At 33.0% G+C, this 22,407-nt stretch overlaps 2 protein-coding genes across 3 annotated transcripts in view; one reads left to right on the top strand and one right to left on the bottom strand.

The window, feature by feature from the left end:
* The window catches only part of LOC131852059 (tektin-B1-like), a 63,384-nt gene extending 49,903 nt beyond the window's left edge, over positions 1 to 13,481 (bottom strand). Inside the window, exons 1-2 of the mRNA XM_059202656.1 lie at positions 13,061 to 13,481; positions 10,641 to 10,698 (exon numbers count right to left, since the gene is read on the bottom strand). Of these exons, the coding sequence (XP_059058639.1) occupies positions 10,641 to 10,655 (15 nt within the window). The 5' untranslated portion in view covers positions 10,656 to 10,698; positions 13,061 to 13,481. The remainder of the gene's footprint in view (positions 1 to 10,640; positions 10,699 to 13,060) is intronic.
* Positions 1 to 22,407, top strand: part of LOC131852058 (angiotensin-converting enzyme-like) — a 176,613-nt gene that overhangs the window by 20,334 nt on the left and 133,872 nt on the right. Inside the window, exon 2 of one of the 2 annotated variants that reach the window (XM_059202652.1) lies at positions 14,761 to 14,936. The exons of the other annotated variant lie outside the window; for it this stretch is intronic. The gene's annotated coding sequence lies outside the window, so the exon portion shown is untranslated. The remainder of the gene's footprint in view (positions 1 to 14,760; positions 14,937 to 22,407) is intronic. 2 annotated transcript variants of the gene reach the window in all.

The following is a 22,407-nucleotide window of genomic DNA, read 5'->3' as shown; positions in this document are numbered from 1 at the left end:
TTTGTTAACCGCCTAGTAACCGTTCTGATTTAAAATTATAACTGCCGCCTTGATTTTCTTCCTCCTTCTGCTGGCTAATTAAGTAGCTATAGAATACCCATAATCCGTAGGTCTGACTATACCTTGCTATTATAAGATCATAATGCAATGATTCGGTATATTACAGGAACACCGTAGATATTGGTAATATTAAATGGTAATATAACCACCTACCCGACGACTGGAAACTATATACATATATATACTCGTGAGACTGCATACCGACTTAGCCGCTTTGCTGGAGAGGATTGCTGGAAAACCGAGGAGACCGAGGATAGTGGTGTTTATTCTTGAACTGAGCGGACTATATGTTTTGTGACCCAAGGCTTACCCAACCCTGACTTTAAACAACCATTCTTTTATTTTTTTTTATTTTACTATGAATACATTTTTTTTATAAACTTAATTTGCCGTATTTGTTTTTTTTTTAACAATAACAAACGCGACAGTGTATAATCTTGAATATATGCTTAGAACTTAGAGATTAGGTACCATTTGTTAGCATTATAAAGCAAGCTGTTTGTAGGTTTTGTGCATAATGTTGCATGTGTAATATTTGTAAGTATTTACATGGTGTCGTAACATTTTCTGAGCCTTTTATTTATGATGACGTGATGTTTTCACAGTTTAAAAACTGTAATGGGAAATATGTATGTTTTCATTTTCAAAGATTATAACAAGTGTTTATAATTATAATATGTAGTACCTACCTACTTTGGTAATAAATAGATTAAGAAAAATTCCTTTTGAAGGAATCTTTCTTAATTTATTTAATTTTTCTTAAAATTTGGTATTGTATAAGAAATTATTGAAATTATGATATATGAGTGTGCAAGAGACAATTATATGTCAACGACAGTATATGTTTGTTGTGACCTAGCGACTTCTTTAAGACTTTCACTACACTATACACTGTATCGATATTACCAAAACATTTTAAAAACGAAGCAAATTTTGTTTGTGTTTTACATTTTAGAGAATTCTAGAATTTACATTATATTTTTATAACGACGTGTTATATTTGATTTTTATGACTGTTTTTACAATCCTTTAAATTTTCTTTCCCGCCGTTCCACTCTATTGTTATCATAATTATAGAATAGGTTTTTGCGGAATAAAACCTAAGGTTACAAATAAATCTTTTAATTTTCGATATGGTAGTCATATTGGGCTCGACTGTAGTGCAAAAACGATCCTTTTTGTTACGTACAGTTTGTAATGAAGGCTGATGAAGATAAGTCACGGGGAAGATTTTGTTTGCTTATCCTTTGCATACATAGGTTCAAGTTTTGTCAGTTTAGTAGCAACGAAACCTTTGAAAATGTAAAATAAATTATTAAAATTAGCCAGATTTTAAACGGTTTCTAAAATATGAAATGGATTTTACGTAATGGCTATTATTGTAAACGATTTGAAACAATAACATGGTACGATAACCAGCTTAGATAGGATGAATTATTATTTTAGGAGTAAGATATAAATTGTTCGGAAAAACATGGTATAAATTTAATATTTTTGCAACGTCGGGTGTGACCAGATGTGCTGTTTTCGTCTTTGTGTGTGTAAAAATAACAAATAGACAAAACACACCAAAAGCCAGCGTTGGCTTGGAACGGAGATAAATTGAATATTTTTGTCTTAATTAATAATTTTTAGTAATTAACATTAATTATACATCTTTTATGGTCAGTAATCTGACAATGACTCGAAAAACAACTGTTGTGCCTCAAATACATATAAATGATGCTGGTACAAGCCGGTTTCTTGGATAATTTGTGTCTATTCACGACATTTAGTTACGCAACTGCGAGTAAACAACCGGTTTTGTTCCTTCAACACTCATTGAAATAGCCAGGTGCATATGAGTTTCAAGGACTTTGGTTCGCATGAATGAGCCACATAATATATAACATTTAGTACTCAATATCATTGAACCTTTAAAGCATTGGACCCTGAAGTTGTTTATGGAATGTGTAAGACATGTAGCTGATTGAAATATGTAGATAATTTTGGAAAACATGTGTTTTTTTATGTATATGAATATAATAGGAAACAAGTTGACAGACCACCTGTTGTCAAGTAGCAGCCGTTATATACATGGATAAGACACCGACATCGGTACTTGTAAAGCCGGGGAAGACTAAGGTGTTAGGCCTTGTTGCCATAAAATTTTACGCTATATAACACATAAAAGCTAACAAAGCAAACAAGGAAGTCTTAGAGGTATCCAAGTAGACGAGTTTGTACAAATTATGTATTCTCTGGTAAAAACGTAGAATTTCAAAATTTGTTTTACTATATTTTATTACAGGCTTAACTATCAGCTAGGTATATTTTTATATTTTGTGCAATTGAAAATATATTCTCTATTTCTACCATACATCTATTCAGTTATAAATTATTAACAATAGGTACTATTTTATTGCATCTTAAAATTATATGTAAATACATCTAATATGGCTTCTGAAAAATTAAAATGGGAAGTAAACAGTAAATAACTCTACAGTTCAGCGATTAATCTCTCATATACCTACGTCACGGTATTTTCCTTACTTCATTACTTTGAAATATTAATCAGTGTGTAATAAAACTCTCCTTATTACTTATCAACTACACAGATACCACATAATTAATGGATAAATACCGCAATTGACGAGTTTATGTTGTGGTTTAGGCGCGATGAATGTAATTCTAATCTGAGGGCAAATGAATTTATCGATTTCAAACTAATTGCTACTGCACGCATAAAGCAGAACGAGAGAGCGCTATCTGACTTAGTCTTTCTTATGCATTAGATAACAATAAATTTATTATCATTCCTTTGCTATCAGTACCTATTTTAATTAAACATCAGATTTCATACTTATTATCTATTGTACCTATAAGTAAATTATTGCATACACTGACTACGCAAAATTTACACAGATGTTGATTATTATTTTAATAATCACTGTACATAACTTTTGCTGCCCACCCCGTAAGCAACTTCGCATGAAAATAGATAGTTCGGATATACTCTAAAAAATTATCAACTAAATTATTTGTTACAACTGAGTTACTTTGGTAAACACAAAAATTTTGGATATATTTCAAGATTGAGCTAATATATATTAGTTACTATTTCAGTTACTAGTACAACTAGTTGGCACTATTTTTTGAGTAAATACTAATCAATAGTTTGGTGTTTATTACTAAAGTTTGGTACTTGCTTATTCAAATATTTTTTCAGTGTAATACCACGTCTAATAACGTCTAGTTGCTCATCTGTCTGATGTTTACCGAATATTACCACATTGTAATGTGCTGTTAACATAGTGAACTGCTGTGTCGAGCGAGGTCACTGTGACAATTCCCTAATGAATAGGGCCGTAATTGATAATATACTTTATGTAGGTACTTCATAAGGAGTAATCATGCTTGTTTTGAATGTTTATCATAATTATCATATAATTAATTTTCAATCGATATTAAATTTATTCTTTAGAGGTACATCTTGGTTATGTTGATAGATTTTCTTGATTGCTGAACTGTTTTATAGAAATACAATTAAGAATTTATTAATGAAAAAATATGTGTGTCACGTAGATTATTTTAATTTGTCAGTCTTATTTATTAGAACAATAATTCTTAGGTTCTTTACAGTTTTTTATTCAAAGCACATTTGTTTGTAAAATATTTCATGATGGTTTCGTGAATTGTAATGTGTGCGATTGTTCATTGAAATTCGCCGCTCAATTGAAGCAATAATCTGTCAGCGCCGCATTATTGTAAGAATAACATGCCGACCTTCAATTTTAATGAATGAATGTCTCAATAGGTATTTTTTGTTGCACGACTTTGGCGTATGAGTTTTGAAGCGAAATATTAAGAAGAATATTTTGTATTACAAAGAAATGACCAACTATAAATCATGACGAAATTAATATGATACCGTCAGGGACGTAAATTCTATCAATTGCAAAATTAATCGTCGTAATCGGTGTAGATTTGTCGAAACTACATACATATAACGTAACTTACTTTAAGAACATGAACTGAGAAGCTCCTTTTTCATTGCCGGTTAAGAATATTGTATTAAGAATTAATATAAAAATAAAAAAAATGCCTTATTTGCCTTATCTACAAAATATTAGGTTATTTTGATTATGATAACAACCTACGTAATACACATTTGAATCATAAGTTAGATATTATGGAGAATAAGGAAAATATGCATATATATAGTGTAAATATTTGTTTCCTTCCATTATAATTTTCGTAGAATAATGTCTAAAAGACGATAAAAATTACTAAATATTCTTTAGTTTTCTTGGTTATTCGCTCTAATATCTGTTTATTTGATGACATGTAACGTTACATTATAACGTTATATAAACAAGTAAGTTGGTACGTATTTATGTATGTTTCCTTTATATTCCGAAAGATTGTTATACTGTAAAATTCTGATTCTATAAATTATCCTCTAAAATCTTAATAAATTAATTCAAAAAATATAAAATGTTTGCCTGTCGGTATACTTCTATGATAACAATAAATACTTACTTATTTACTTCTAAAATATTAATTAATCTTCATTCATTCCAACTCTGTACCATACACCCTAAATGAAAAATTCTATTCAACAAGTAACGAAATGCAACTTAGTAAATTTGAAGTCATGGTTCAAATTTGGATGTCATTAAAATTTTGTTGAAATTTAAAATAGAGCCTTCATTTCAATAGAATGTAATTTGAGCCCTAACTTGCAAGTTTTTGATATGAATGTTAGTTTTATATAAGTAAAATATATAACAAAAGATTGATTTATAGACTGCGTTGGATACATTCAGGGGTATTTCAGGTGTAATATGGTTTTAGTAAATTGTCTATTCAGCGAGAAAATAAACCAAAGGTTATTTGGTAGTTTTGTCAGATTCGATCGTTATTTACTTGAGTTAGGTGAGTACAGTTTATTGACATCAATTACGATGAATTTCGTGATTTTTTCTCATACTTATGTGATTTTAAAACTCGACTGTATTTTTTATTTTTTACGTTGACATTTGTGTTTGTAGTGATTTTGCAGACTTGGACTTATTGCCCTTATTAAAATTGTAACTCTAAGAGTGATAGTAGTATAGTATAGTAATATACTTATATTTTTTACCTCTCAACCACAAGCTGTGAAATTTAATTCACAGATAGTATTTAGGATGACGAGGGATATAGGATCCTCTATCCCGGTCAAATTATATTTGTTTACGAACACGGGGTCACGGGTTAAAACAAGCAGTGAAAAGTATGAATATTTATATTATCACTATTCCATTTATTTTTATATACAATCGGGTTAATATAAAACACTGCGCAATTATACAATTTCTTTAAACACGTAAACAGCGGAATAACACTACAATTTTGTTCTATTGTTTTCATTATAATGAACTTCCGTATGACAGTGGCTGGCCTAATTTAGTATTCAGCGCGTGGTATAACTAATAGCGCACCGCCCATCACGACAGAACAAATCGGCGCCATATCTTATTTGATTTGGTACAGTTCACCACGTTTTTATAGGTATGGAGTACGGACTATTAAAATAGATACTGCAGCTACCGGAAATAATTTTTCATTTGGCTTCAAAGAGAAAGAGTTTTGATGTTCGACAGTATTTTTATATAGTTATACGAGGCCATTTACTATTTACTTACTTTAATGTACTTTACCTAAGTAATATTTACTAGCTCATTCCTCCTTAAATGCGGTAACTTGGCTGCCATTCACCAGAAGTTCTGATCTCTTATTAGTGGTCCGTAAGCTCGTTTGCCTACCTATATGCTATATAACGTACAATTTCTCAGAGTATAGTCAAGTAATTAGTAGGTCTTCCTAATTTCAATGGCCAATTAGAGGGGTATCACGGGTCTCACATGATGATATCAAGTCCATGGTTGATATTTACCATTAAGTGGAGTGGATTAAGTGGTGGAGAGTTTCAATTACCTTTAAAAACTTGATTTTGTAATCACAACTTTAGATCAATATCATTGTGAGTTATTGAGATATTTTATAATACGTTTTCTTATTTGCATTTTTTTATAAATATACATCCTATACGCAACTTTGTGAAATAAAATAATAGGTAATAGGAAACAACCGCACGAATGAATCTTAAATTTAAATATGAAAAAAGTATGTATATGTCCATACGGAAGTGATTTTTGTATATAAAATTCTTAAAAACTACAAAGAAATATATTTGTGAATACAACTGTACATACAATAGCCGATATTTGATATGTAAATCATATATCCTTTTGCTTAATAAGTCACGGAGACATTTTGAAATCGATATCGAGATATCGGCATAGATAACCAAATATTTTTATTGTTCCTGTTATCTACCATGAATACCAAAATTAATTCAAGGTTATTCGCAGCTAACTACTGAGGTATCTAGTGCCATACCCTAGTTGATTAATTGGTGACCATTAAATGTTCCGCTTACGTATGTACTCATTACGAGTATAAATGTTAAAGCATCCAATTTTGTCTGTCCGATTAGTAGTTTTATGTACCACATTTATGAACGATGACATATTTCTACACGGATAGAAGAGTCAGGATTAGGTTATAGATACAATAAATAGCATACCATTTTATGCGATTAATTAAATATTTTTTCACTTATAAAAAAATACAATAAAGTTATAAAAAAATATGAGCAAGATGGGCCTATCTTTGAAAGAGATCTCTTCCAGCCAATCTAACGCTGTGACAGTGAAAGAATTAACGGATAATGGCAGTGCAAGTGTTCTAAATTTATTATCAATTCTAGATTAATTACAAAGATATAAATTGGACATATACTTTTTTATATCAACCAGATTCGAATTCGAGGATAGGGTAGTACCTACACCACGTAGACCACGACGACGATTTTTAGAATTTATACTGAGACAAAGACTTCTCTGTGTCATCCACCTAGATCCTATGTATGTATGTATATTATTGTCATTATTATATGTATGAAGGTATCCGCATAATACCTGCGTCGTGGCACCCCGTCACAACATTTGCTGAGCGGAGACCTATTTGGTATTATGTAATTAATATAAAGCAGTATGTAATTTAAAATTTAAAAATTATTTTTATTATTGTTAAGTAAGCAAGTAAGACATAGCAGAACTTTAGATAGTTTAGCTAATACAGTGAGAAAAATGTAGTAAAATATTTCGTTACCACTCGCATCATTCTTCGGCATGAAAATGTGAATTCGCTATGGCGTCTTTAGTTATTATAATTAAGAATAGAATAGAAAATAATTTATTTAAATAAAATTAATTTAAGCAATAAATTTTGAATAATCAACATTTTTTTTATAAATCTAACGCTTGTTCGGAAAGCTGTCTCATTACAAGAAGAATAAGCAAGAAACTTGTGTGTTGCTTTTTAAAATAATCCATGTAAGTTTACATTTACAAGTCGAAACGTGTGAATACAAACTATCAACCAGCACTAATTTATTTAGGTCAAATATAAATATACAATAAGATTAAATCTGTCGTAGTGATAAGAGCAGGTCAGTCCCTACAAGCAGCACTCGTTCCCGAGTATGACGGAAAAGCTTAAAATATATTTTTCCGTTTTTTATAAAAACGCAAATACAGTCCTAAGGCGGCGTTATCACAGATAAAATAGACTTACAGATAATTTCTTTGTTACCCCCACCAGCCAGTAACGTTGCTTGAATAGGCTCAAAATGCATTTTTTTTAGAATAGAATAGAAAATCATTTATTCAAATAAACTTAATTTAAGCACTTTTGAATAGTCATAACAATTTGTTTTTTATCTACCACTCGTTCGGAAAGCTGTCTCATCACAAGAAGAACGAGCAAGAAACTTGTGTGTTGCTCTTTTAAATAATCCTTGTAAGTTTACATTTACAAGTCGAAACGTGTGAATACAAACTACCAACAAGCACTAATTTTTTGGGTCAAATATAATCATGCAATAAGATTAAATCAGTCGTAGTGATAAGAGCAGACCAGTCCCTACAAGCAGCACTCGTTCACGAGTATGACGGATGAGCCAGCCATCACTGCGCTCGACCATATTTTAGGGAGCCCATTGACCCGGCCCACCACGCCGCCACATGTCTGGACATTTTAGTGAGCATGACTACTCATTCCACACGACCACGTCACAGCTACAAAAATTACTATATGGTAGTTACAGTATTCGCACTTTACATAAGGATGCATGCGGCAATCAATACAAAAGCCGCTACGCTATCATATATCAAGAAAGCAGTATGAAAATTAAAATTATAATGTTGTCCGCAAATAAACTTATTCTTGCTATATATTGCTATCATCTATAAATTCATCTATCTTATAATAGGCTTTTTTACATAACATTTGTTTAATATAAGATTTGAATTGCCTCTCTGTAAGATTTAGCGTAGACTCTGGCAGTTTATTATAGAATCTTACGCAATTACCATAAAATGAATTACTAACTTTGTGTAGACGGCATTTCGGTAAAATTAGCTTATTTTTATTGCGTAAGTTTCTACTTGTACAGTCTTTAAGTTTCTTGAAACTATCTAAGTTTTTCCTTGTATACATAATATTTTCATAAATGTACTGTGAGGCAACGGTGAGGATATTTGATTGTTTAAAGCATTGACGTAATGACTCTCTAGAACCCATACCATAAATAGAACGTATGGCTCTCTTTTGTAAAATAAATATAGTATTTATATCGGCAGCTTTACCCCATAGCAGTATGCCATATGACATAATGCTATGGAAATAACTAAAATATACAAGTTTTGCCGTCGCCACGTCTGTTAATTGCCTTATCCTTCTAATTGCATAAGCAGCAGAACTAAGTCTACTGGCTAATTTTGAAATATGGGGCCCCCATTGTAACTTCGAGTCCACTGTTATTCCTAAAAAAACGGTATCATTAACAAAATTTACTATTTCATCATTAAGCAATAGCTGCGTATTTACTTGTTTTACATTAGGCAGCGTGAATTTAATGCACTTAGTTTTGTTGGAGTTCAATAATAGATTATTACATGTGAACCAATTTAGTATAGCAGAGATAGCATAATTTACATCGTCTAATTGATTACATTGGCGACCAATTTTAAACACTAACGAAGTATCATCCGCAAATAACACTATGTCTGCAACTTTCTCTACCATGTAGGGAAGGTCATTTATATAAATTAAAAAGAGAAATGGGCCTAATATTGAACCTTGAGGAACGCCCATTTTTATATTAGTTCCTTTAGACTTTACACCATCAATATCTACAGTTTGCACCCTATCCTCTAGATAAGTTTTCATTAGACTTAGGTCATTATCTCTAATACCATAGTGTTTGAGCTTGTACAAAAGTGTTTCATGATCTACGCAATCAAACGCCTTCGACAAGTCACAAAAAACGCCGAGAGCATCCTGTGATTTTTCCCATGATTCGAATATATGTGTAATAAGCGCTACACCTGCATCAGTAGTAGACTTGCCGGCAGTGAAACCATATTGCTGACTGTGAAGCAGTCCGTTATCCCTGAAGTATTTTAACATTTGGTTAAACATAATCTTTTCAAATACTTTACTTAGAACTGGCAAAATAGAAATTGGTCTATAGTTGCCTAGCTCAAATCTATCTCCAGATTTAAAGAGTGGAATTAATTTGCTAAATTTCATTAATTGAGGAAACACGCCATTATCAACACATTTATTGAAAATAGTAGCTAGATAAGGAGCAACAATATCTATGAATGAACTAACTACTTTAACTGACATGTCCCAGAGATCTTCCGTATTTTTTAAATTTAACTGTTTGAATATTTTTATGACATGAAAAGGGCTGACATGTGAAAATTTAAATGTTAAAGAGCAAGGGCTGACATTAGCCTCCAGTAATGTTTTTGCCCGAATTGGAGATGAGTCTAGAGAAGATGTAATATCAATTGGAATATTAGCAAAAAAATCTTGAAAAATATGAACTATATCTTTTGTTGCTGTTATTAACTTATTGTCATAATTTAATGAGAATTGATTGCAGGCTTTTTCAGACCGTCCAGTTTCTTTGTTTATAATTCCCCAGATGGTCTTAATTTTGTCAGAGGACTGATTAATTTGTTTATTTATAAAATTAGATTTAGCTGCAATACAAACTTGTTTGAAAATTTTAGAGTAATTTCTCACATAAGTTGTAAATTTGTCATCAAATCTATATTTTTTTTGATCATATAAATCAAATAAAATGTTTCTACTTTTAAGTATTCCTACTGTTGCCCATTCTGTAAATTTAGATTTAACACAATATTCTCTTTTCTTGAAAATATTCTGGTATTCTTTTGACAAAAGACTAATTAACTTGGTGTAAAGAATATCAGGATTATTAAGACTGACAGATTGTAACTCTAAGTCTAATTTATATTTAACCGTGCTTTTGTATTTATTAATATTGTAAGCATTTATTTGTCTTTTTGATCTTTTATTATTGGTATTTTTTTTAGTCTGATTACTAAACTTAACAACTTGACCACAGTGATCCGAAGGAAGTTTATTTATTATTAATTTTTCAATATACTCACAGTTACAAAAAACATTGTCAAGACAAGTAGCAGTCGTAGCGGTTACACGAGTGGGTTCCTGAAAGACATTACTCAAATTAAAAGACTGAAATAAACTAATAATTTTTGTACATGTGGGTGTATCACAAAGAATATCAACGTTAAAATCACCACACACAATGATTTTTTTACTGCTATTAAATACTTTTTTTAATATATCCTCCATCACCTCTTCAAATACATTATAATCACTATTAGGAGGCCTATAAACACATATAAGTATATAATTATCTAGTTCTATACATGAGATTTCTGTACAACACTCAATAGAAAGTCTAACAATGTCAGCACGTTCCTTTACTTTAATATTATTTCTTGCAATTATCATAGACCCACCTCTGTTAACTGACTTTCTATTGAAGCAGCTGACAACATTATAATTATTTAAACTGAACATCATATTGCTTTCTTTAAGCCAATGTTCAGTGAAACAGATAATGTCAATATTGTATTTTTCCAAAAATAATTGTATAATTAATTCACTGCCGGGAAAACTTTGTATGTTCTGATGAACAATTACCAATTCTAATTGCTTTCCCTTTGTCTTTGTTAGCAGTTTAAATCTGCAGTCAAATTACTTATATCACTATTTAAACAAAAATTAATAGAATCATTTGTTATGTCACAATTTTTATATTGAAGTTTACCATGTAAACTGTTCATGAAGTCAATATTATAAGCCACTAAAGTGGCTATTTTATTCTTAGAAGATTTAGAAAGATACATTGTATCTTTTGTCAAATAAAAATCACTAATAAAACTATTAGTGTCAAAAAATGTAAAAACGTCACTATGACGACATGTCAATGTATGCAATAAATTATTAAGGTAATGTACCTTATTGTTAATTTTTTTATGATAATGGCTACTTGTATAAGGAAGAGCGCACAATACAATCTTATATACATTCAATTGTAACAAATATTGAATACCTTTAATTATATCCTGTCTATTTAATTTAATACTATTACCGAAAAATAACACAACTGTGGTCATTTTATTTATTTTAGTAGATTTAATTTTGTTAATAATTTGTGCAAATGATGCCCCTGGCATACAGTAATTTAATACATCACCCTTAAGATGATACTTCAATATAGACCCAAAATTACAGCCTATTCTGTCAGAAAACACCATTGTGCTACTTTTAGGATTATAGTCACTGACACAAATCCCCTGAACTTCATTTATCTGCACAGTTGAAACTGAATTATTATTTGGCAAAGTTGAATGATCACATGTACAATGTTTAGTTAACGACTCAAAACGGTCAGCATTGTATTTACTGACATCAATCAAATCATCCATTGCCAAAATATGCTCCTGGATTTGTTTTTGTGAGATTGTATACTTGTTATTTAAATCATGAAGCGATGATTCTAAACTCTTTATTTTTGAAGTTAGGTAACTTGTATCCATGTCATATAACTTTTGGCTTTCCACTAGTTTATTATTATACTTATTAATATAATCATGCAATTTTAAATTGTTTAAACTAGTTTTTTTCAGCAACTGACCATTTTTGGAACGTTTATATAATATACTCCGAGTCTTAGTTATAAACTTTTTTAATTTTAAATATTTTTTTAATTTATTATGACTCAACATACATATGTTATTATTATAGTTGCCTTGTGATGTGTCACTAGTAAGGTCAATCACAACTGGATGGCTGCATGGAACTGAAGTAGAAGGAGGCATACAGTCGACACTAATAAGCTCATCATATAAATTACTAATCTCATTACTTTGTTGAGATTCAAATTTTGTGTCAAGATCATTAATTTTAAGATATGCCTGCTTTAACTCAAGCTCCAACTCAGTGATACGCCTCAAGGCTTGCTCATGTGTATCACTACATTGGTGAAAGCTACTTAATAGTTCTTGAAGCTGATCCCGCTGCTCAATAACTTTCTGATGACTATTATGAAGTTCTGACAATTCAGATTTTAATTGTGTATTTTTATTTATAATTTTTAAAATTTCATCTTCACTCTCTTCTCTCTCCCTGATCAACTTGTCACTGAGATCTTTGGATGCCTGAAGTTCTTGTAGGGCCACTTTAAGCTTCATCTCTGTCTGCCGCGCAGTTGTGGAACGGGTAGATAGTGACATTATTAAGAATATAAATAGTTACTAGGGAGAGTGAAGTGAGCTATTTCTAAAAGAAGCTAAGTATTACAACGAGAACAGCAGCTGAACCTTACTATACAGTTTAAGTGTTAAAATTGTGAATAAATTCTCCTAGGTATATTATATACAAGTTATATTTGATAAATTGATAATCTAAATAAACGTTTTAACTGAATAACGAAATAAATGTAGATAAATTGTGCTTTTTCCCTTTAAATTATAATAATACAAAATATAAAAAGACTTACAATTAAATTAGTGGGTATTTTTTTCCTTCGACGTATGCAACAACCGAACTTCACTATAATTATTATTAATTTAACTTAATATGAATATTTTATGTAAAACTTGCAATGATTATGAGTTTCTTGGGATAAATCCAAGAAACAATTGCAAAATAATTTTGAATAAAACTTAGTTGTTCACGAACAGTTTGACAGATGGCCGGTACACTATTTGTAATGTCGATTTTTGCAAGTAATACACCACTAAACTGTACACAAACAACAATCGACACTAATTACACTATTAGATCACTAATAACAATATTGAAATTATAATATTTGTATGATAAACAATTAAAATTTATTTATTATTACGGCCAGCTGAAAATGACAATTGTCGTCGGTGTTGCCAGTCGAAGAAAAAACATTTAAACTTGTATCTCTTCTATGTATGTATAATTGTAGTATGACTAATTTTTTATAACAAATATTATTAACTTAAACGTGACTTTGTCAAAACGGAAATTGCAGACGTGATTTTTTTATTCAAATTTGAATAGGAAAGTGATTCATTGTTATTTTTGCACTTTGTATAGGTTACATCCTGACATTTTAATTGCTGCATGTCATTGTTTTGTCGGAATATTAAGTATCTATTATATTGAAGATTGAATTATATAGCTATATTTCCTAATTAAATAACTTGTTGAATGAATCAGAATATCTAGTTAGGTAGGTATTTATTTTTTCAATCTAGTATTTTTATTATTTTTTATCTTAAATAAAACAATAGTCGTAATATCACATTTCTAAAAATAGGTATAATATATAAAAATATATATAGATTTATTCGAGAAAAAACAAACAATAATGCTTTTTGTGTTGGCTCTGACCTTACAAGAAAAACAGTCTCTGTATGTTAAAATTTATTAGCAGGTATGTATGTAAGAGGCGCGTATACACGTCTCCAATATATTCGAATAGTAGTTATACCAATTCATAGATGACTGTCAATATGATCGTTTTGTTGCTAGTAAGTATTTACCGTACAATTCAAATACCAATTTAATTATATTAAATATTACGTATGTTAATTCGAAATGGTTATATTTAAATCTATATTACTTTGTAATTCAGAAATAAAATCATTCAGAAGAGTAATCAATACTTCGTTTAAAAACAAATATGAGTAAGTAAAGAACAAACTTCGATAAGTCCTGAAATTGCAAACGCAAACCACTAAGTTCTCGGCTAATAAAATATTCATTTCGGTTGATTGAGTCGAACACGATATCCAGGATAAATTAGCATATAATAACGACTTTGTCGGTATGGACTCGGCAAATATGATCCTACCAGTATATTAGGATGCCAGCTTCACAGATCCATATAATAACATGTAAATGTTCTCTAAATGCTTTGGAACAAACGTTTCTTTGTACTTACATTTCTTAGGCACGTTCTTTTTATTTTAAGGACTTTAGTAATGTCTTTTTGTTTCTTTTCGATTAGAAGTCAGCGTACGTATGTCGTCGTATAGTTGTATAAACCGTTTATACTTAAGACTCTGCGGTAGGAAAAACGACTTACGTAATCGAGATGAGTTTCCCAAGTAGGTAATTTGGTAAAAAATTACCTGCTTAACGCTTCTTTAAGGAATATATACATATAATGAATGTGAATGGAATGATACACCCGTCTGAACTAACGCTTTTCGCTGGCAGGGCACCAGTGGAGGCTGATAAGATGAACAATACAAGGTCAAATGTACCAAGAATTTATTGAACGGTTCCAGCAATATGACGGTTTCCAGCAGAATCCCGTGAAAGATAATCTGACATAGTACATTGCTAGCAATAGGATCAACTGTCCACATTACTAACAACCGATATAATAATTTGTGAATATGAAAACATAATTTAATTAATTTAAATTTATCTAGTTATATTTTATTATGAATACAATTTCTTTTAGTGCCTACTGCAGAAATGTATATGTGTTATAAAAGCATGATAATTTAGCTTGGTAGTGTAAAAAGATTAAGCTTAAACATATCATATTTTTAAACCAAAATAACCGTTATACATTGTGGATGGTTTCGGCTAATGATATGCAATACTCATTTCGAAACACGAGATATCTGTTGAGTTGTGTATAGCGCACATGTGAAAATCTGTTGCATTAATGAATACATTATATTGTTTATACGCATGCATGTAAGCACATACGGATCAGTGTCCGCTTATCTTGATTATGACGATAAAATGCCGGAAATGCTCAAGTGTGTTGTATTTATATGTGCCTGGCAACGTAGACTGTTTAGTGTTTTTTTTAATCCCCACGACACCGACGTGTTTTATTTGAGGTAACAGATATGCTATGTCCGTTCTCGTGATACAAATTATCTTCACGCGAAAATTATATCGGTTCAGCTGTTTTGTCGTGAAAAGGTATTAGAAGAACAGACAGTTACTATTTGATATTTATAGTATTAGTATAGACTAGCGGACCCAAGAGAAGTCCTGCCGATGCATAGGATGTTTGTTATAAAAATATATTCCTGGAACCGTGAAGTACCACCATTTATCGTATTTGACGGTCTCGGTAGTTTTTAAAATTGATTACTATTAATCGATACAATGAGTGCATGCAGCTCATTGTATTAAAAAGTATAAAATTCTATAAGTATATATGAATTAGTTCAAATTATTCTGCTATTCTTAAAAATGTAGAAATAAAGTTAGTTATATTAGTATATACAATTACTATATATACATTTTTAGCATATACATTTTTTTATAAACTATTTCTATTTTAATACACATATCCATATAAGAATATCTCATTCTGTATACAATGGAAACATTATATGTACCTTACATCTGTATAATGGCATCAAACAATAAAACAATTTAAATTTAGATTTTTTTTATATTATTATTCCTAGGTATTTAATTACTTAAATATTAATATGTATTTAAGAGATGTTTAAAGACTTACATAATTTAAATAAAATCAAATAAAAGAAGCTTACTTGAAAGATATTTTTTAAATATTAATGATTTATTTGCAATTGCAATATTACAATTACCTACGACTTCGTGTGCCCTAACTTTTATACCCTACTTTACCACTTCCTGTTTATTTTTTGAGATAAGAATTAGCCTATATCCGTTCTTGTGACATGATCCGTTCAGCAGTTTAGTTATTAAAACAGCCATACAGACACACTTTTGCATTTATAACGTTAGTATGGACTTAGTAATTAAGATTTTATTCCTAACACTGAGAGCATTATCTTGTTTGTTTTCCTGGTGGAATTAAATAGAGTGAAGAAACATCGGTATCATATGACGTAACATATGTGTGCCAAACCTAATCCGAAGATTAAAATACTCTCTGAAGAATGTACATTATATATGTATGTGTGTATAAACAACGTCATATGAGATCAGACGGCTGTCTGTTCGGATTTCGTAATCGTAGGACTATGCGATTACAGCTGTCAGCAATCTGCCCAGCAAAGAATTAGTTATCTGTCATTATGTCAGTATAATTATATATCAATATTTGATGGCAGCAGTGGTCTTGTGGTTTAGCACATCGCTTCATTTCCGATGGTCATGGGTTGTAATCCTCGCACGGTGCAAATATTTGTATTCAAAAATATGATTTTAATGTACTTTTTATCTGGTTAGATTATATATATGCATATTGGAAAGGGAAACAAGACGGCCTATTTGATGGTAAGTGGCAACCTTCGCCTACATGAACACCACCACGGACATGTCGTCATAATAAAATTACATTGTAATACAGTTGTCTCAGACTTGGTTATGGACTTGGTTAGGTACTGAGATGGTGGTAATGGTGTCTTGAGCACTAATAATTATATTTATAATTAATAGTAATGCTATTTGATAAACCTAATAAATTAATCAAATAATTTATCATTGCAAAGGCTATGAGATATGAAATATTTTTAAATATCTATATTGTACTTATTTGAATAGAAAATTCTTTACGAAATTATGTAGGTACTTACCGAAAAAGTATTTGTGTTTTCATTTAGATTATGTTGTCATTTAAATCAACGATATCTGATGGGGAGCGCGAAGGGATGTAAGGGAGCGCGAACACCAGCCCAGTGCTCTAAGTCAACCTCACCTGCTCGCGGCACATCCTGCTAAATAACAGACGAGGCTCTGACGACCGACAAATGGCGGTATAACCATTCTATCTACACAGTTTCAAATCCCACAGACTGATGATGGGCAGCAGCGTCATCGGTGCGAGAAACTGTGTACTGCGATCGCCAACCCGCATGCCCAGCGTGGCGATTATGGGCACATTCCTCCCATGACAGGTCCTACACAACCATGGCCCCTAGTTCCCGGCCGCTCTGCTATTCCTGGCCAAGGCGGCGGTCATGGTAACGGCAGAGCAAGGGGTGCTAAGAATCCCCGGGCTACGGTAGGCCGCCAACACTCATTGACCCTGGCTACGTATAACGGACGTACACTGCGACTGGATGAACACCTCGCGCAACTGGAAGAAGAACTGAAATACATAAGATGGCATATTCTTGGTCTTTGTGAAGTCCGAAGAGAGGGGGAGGACACCATGACTCTGGAATCTGGCCATCTTATGTATTTCAGGGAGGGAGAACAACCTTCCCAAGGTGGTGTCGGGTTTTTGGTCCATAAGACCCTAATAAGCAATGTTGTAGAAATCTCCAGTGTGTCGAATAGGGTTGCGTATCTCGTATTAAAGCTAACTGAGAGGTATAGCCTTAAAGTTGTGCAAGTATACGCACCGACATCGGCACACTCGGATGATGAAGTAGAAAGTATGTACGAAGACATATCCAAGGCCATACATAACACCTCAAAGGCATTCTACAACATTGTTATGGGGGATTTTAATGCTAAAGTGGGAATCCAAACCGGCAGCGAATCGACAGCTATGGGACCACATGGTTTTGGTAGTAGGAATCATAGGGGGCAAATGCTCGTCAACTTTCTAGAGAAAGAGGGGTTGTTCTTGATGAATTCTTTCTTCAAGAAACAACCTCAACGAAAGTGGACGTGGCAGAGCCCCGACTCTATGACCAAAAACGAGATCGACTTCATCTTGACGGATAAGAAGCGTATATTCAGAGATGTCTCTGTGATCACTAGGTTTAAAACCGGAAGCGATCACAGATTAGTTCGTGGCTCTCTGAATATCGATCTCAAGCTGGAAAGAATACGCCTGATGAAGTCGACGCTCCGGCCAAATATGCTCCAAACCATTGTTGGTTCTAAAGCATTCCAATTAAAACTGGAAAACCGGTTTGCTGTTTTGGAAACCACAGACAGTATTGACCAAAGACTCGATACTATAATAGCTTGCCTCAAGGATGAAGGCACGAAATTTTGCGAGAAGAGGCGTACAGGAAAAAGGACTAGACTTTCGGGAGAGACTCTGCAGCTTATTGAACATCGACGCGACAAGTCCCCAACGCTAACATCACCAGAACACCGGGTATTAAATAAAAAAATTTCTAAATTGGTACGACGTGATCTCCGATCCTCGAACACACTTTTAATTGAAAAAGCAATTGAGCAGAATCGGGGATCAAAAGTGTTCGTCCAACAACTAGAAAGAAGGCACTTGTCGAAGGTAACCACATCTGCAGGGACGGTTACCGCTTTTAAGCCGGAGATTCTCTCGGAAGTTGAAGACTTCTTCGGAGAACTGTACGCCTCACATGCATATCGGCCTGAATCTCTTGTTGTCGATTCCAGAGCTCCTCTGACACGCCACTACACTGAGGAGATGCCCGAAATTAGTCGTGACGAGATCGTGATGGCTCTTAAACAGCTCAAAAATGGAAAAGCCCCAGGTGAAGACGGAATAACTACAGAGCTCCTGAAGGCTGGAGGTACTCCTGTACTTGCGGTACTTCAGGAACTCTTCAATTCCGTTCTCTTCACCGGGAGAACTCCACAGGCATGGAGTAGGGCCATAGTTATTCTGTTCTTCAAAAAGGGAGATAAAACCCTACTGAAGAACTATCGGCCCATCTCATTGTTAAGCCATATATACAAGCTATTTTCAAGAGTCATCACGAATCGGCTTGCGCGAAGGCTTGATGAGTTTCAACCCCGGAGCAGGCCGGGTTTCGATGTGGTTATGGCACCATAGATCACATTCACACAGTAAGGCAGGTTATACAGAAAACAGAAGAGTATAATCAACCTCTGTGTCTAGCCTTTGTTGACTATGAGAAGGCCTTTGACTCTATCGAGACCTGGTCTGTTCTGGAGTCTCTGCAGCGGTGCCAAGTCGACTGGCGATACATCGAAGTGTTGAGATGTCTCTATAACGCTGCAACAATGACAAGTACAAACCCAGCAGACTAAGCATATCCACCTAAAGCGTGGTGTAAGACAAGGGGATGTTATATCCCCTAAATTATTTACAACTGCGTTGGAGGATATGTTTAGAATGCTGGATTGGAAAAATTACGGCATTAATGTCAACGGCGAGAACATCTCTCACTTACGATTTGCTGACGACATTGTCATCATGGCTGAATCGCTGCAGGATTTACAACAGATGCTGAACGGCCTGGCTGAATCGTCTCAACGCATCGGTCTTCGGATGAATTTGGACAAAACCAAGATCATGTTCAATGATCGCATTCGTCCGGAACCGGTCGCCATTAATGGAGTATCTCTCGAAGTTGTTCAGGAGTATATTTATCTAGGGCAAACGCTCCAACTAGGTAAAAACAACTTTGAGAGGGAGGCCAAGAGACGAATACAGCTAGGCTGGGCGGCATTTGGGAAACTTCGTCAAGTCTTCTCGTCGTCGCTACCACAAAGCCTTAAGACCAAGGTTTATAACCAGTGCGTCCTACCCGTTATGACTTACGGTGCCGAAACGTGGACACTGACGATACGACTGGTCCACCAACTCAAAGTCGCTCAACGAGCTATGGAAAGAGCTATGCTTGGAGTTTCTCTGAGGGATAAAATCCGAAACGAAGTGATTCGCCAGAGAACTAAGGTCACCGACATAGCTCTTCGCATATGTAAGTTGAAGTGGCAGTGGGCTGGTCATATCTGTCGCAGAACCGATGCTCGCTGGAGTAGGTGTGTTCTAGAGTGGAGACCGCGAATTGGCAAACGTAGTGTAGGACGCCCCGCAGCTAGGTGGAGCGACGACTTACGTAGGGTTGCGGGTAGTAACTGGATGAGAAGGGCTGAAGATCGTGCCCAGTGGCGTGCCTTGGGAGAGGCTTATGTCCAGCAGTGGACTGCAGTGGGCTGATGATGATGATCTGATGGGGATATTTGATATATAAGTACATTGTTTTTGTTAGTATACATGTGTAAACCTCCGCAGTGCTTAATCAAATAAATGATAAAACTTAGCCACAGATTATCTAAGTTTTGCTTTTATGTTCAACACACAAAAGATAATTTGACCAATTATCTAGATATTATTTTGTCTATCTAGGTTTTATTATCTCGTAGTACAAAGACGATAAAACACATTCAGTACAACCTTAAAATTAATGCTTCATTTTTTAATTATGTATTGAACACCATTTTCTAAAGCAACAAAAATATTGTACGTCATGTAATCTGTCTTTATATTTTGAAGGTAAGGGATAATTATTATAATTTTTTTTATTCGATATTGGACTCATAGAAAGTTAAATTAATAAAACTAATTAGAGACAATCTGAGCGACGATGGATATTAACGATATAAGGAAAGGATCTAACTTACTAACAGGTTGAACAAGTTATGGTATTTTGTATAACTATGATGGTAATAAAATAAAAAAGAAATAAGAAAAAAGAATAAAAGAACAAATCGTGAGATGAACGCGTAGCAGTTCAAGATTAGGGTTTTTTGTCTCAACTCATTAGCTTTGACCTCGGCAACAAGGCCATTATATATTTAACTCGGCAAAAGAATTCGAAAAGACGCTTGGGACTGATATAGTGACCAGATGAAAGGCCCGGGCTTATGGGAATATGTTACAGAAATAGAATGAATTATGCTTTCACCACAGAGGAGAACATACAGAGTGGCAGCGTCGGTACTATATCAATTTGAAAAGAGGTATTACTCTAATAAAAACAAGAAAAAAAAATTGTAAACGTCTCATACCAAGAACTTAAGCTATGATGTAAATATTATTGATCATACTTATTCTATTTGTATGCAATGGAATAAGTAAAGTCCGAATACAAGCAGTATTCTCTTATACAATTCTCTGTGATTTATTTTTTCTATATACACATATATAATAAAAATGTAGCGACGGCTGGAAGAATTAGTATGTGTTGTGAAATAAGGATCAACCAATATATAGATTAATGAAACCAGATAAAATGTGTAAGGAATTCTGTGATTATTTTTAATAATTCACTGACTATTTTATCATTTATTTTTATCTGAAATAAAATAATCTTTTTTTAATATGTTAACATTAATAAAATAGATGGTGTATAAAAACTCGTGTACGAAATCGTGGAAAGAGTTATAATAAATAAAATAGGTTTATATACATACTAGCATTTGCCCGCGGCTTCGCTCGCGTTAATTTATCCCCTTAGGGGTGGAATTTATCAAAATTCTTTCTTAGTAGATGTCTACGTCATAGCAGCTTTATGCATGCAAAGTCTCAGTCCGATTGGTTTAAAATTGACAAAGTTTCATACAAACTTTCATCCCCTATTTTATTCCCTTGGGGATAGAATTAATCAAAATCCTTTCTTAGCGGATGCCTACGTCATAACATCTACCTACATGCCAAATTTCAGCCCGATCCGTCTAGTGGTTTGGGCTGTGCGTTGATAGATCACTATGTCAGTCACCTTTGAGATAGATATTTAGATACTTGTATACAAACACAGATCTGTTCAAATTGACCTTATACCTAATAGTATATTCCTAGATTAAAAGCTAATCTCCAAAAAATTCGCTGGAGACAGAACTTTGAAGTCGTTTTTTAAACAAATGGATTCACGATCCAAAAAGGCTAAAGATTTTATAGCTCCAATTTCGCCAGTTAAGCAGTCGTTAGTTCGGTTCCCTTTGCAATTATCAAAATTTCGATATTGCACAGCTGGTCTTGGTTTTTGTCTCAATTAGAGAAATTGCGTGCGTTAAACGTTTGCTTTAGTCGTGAATTTCGCTTCGGTTGAAATGTAGTGTTTAATTGCTGACGTTTTCCTAACTCGCGTGTATTTTCATATATCTAATGTACCTAATTTCTGTTATATTAACAAAATAAATCATAGGATATATATTTTATGATCACAAAAGGACGAAATATATTAGAAACAGAAAAATACAAATTGATAA

This window comes from Achroia grisella, unplaced genomic scaffold (genome assembly GCF_030625045.1).
Source record: "Achroia grisella isolate CSIRO2021 unplaced genomic scaffold, CSIRO_AGI_Agris_v1 utg821, whole genome shotgun sequence".
Lineage (NCBI taxonomy): Eukaryota > Metazoa > Arthropoda > Insecta > Lepidoptera > Pyralidae > Achroia > Achroia grisella.
This window is presented reverse-complemented; position numbering and strand designations above follow the sequence as displayed.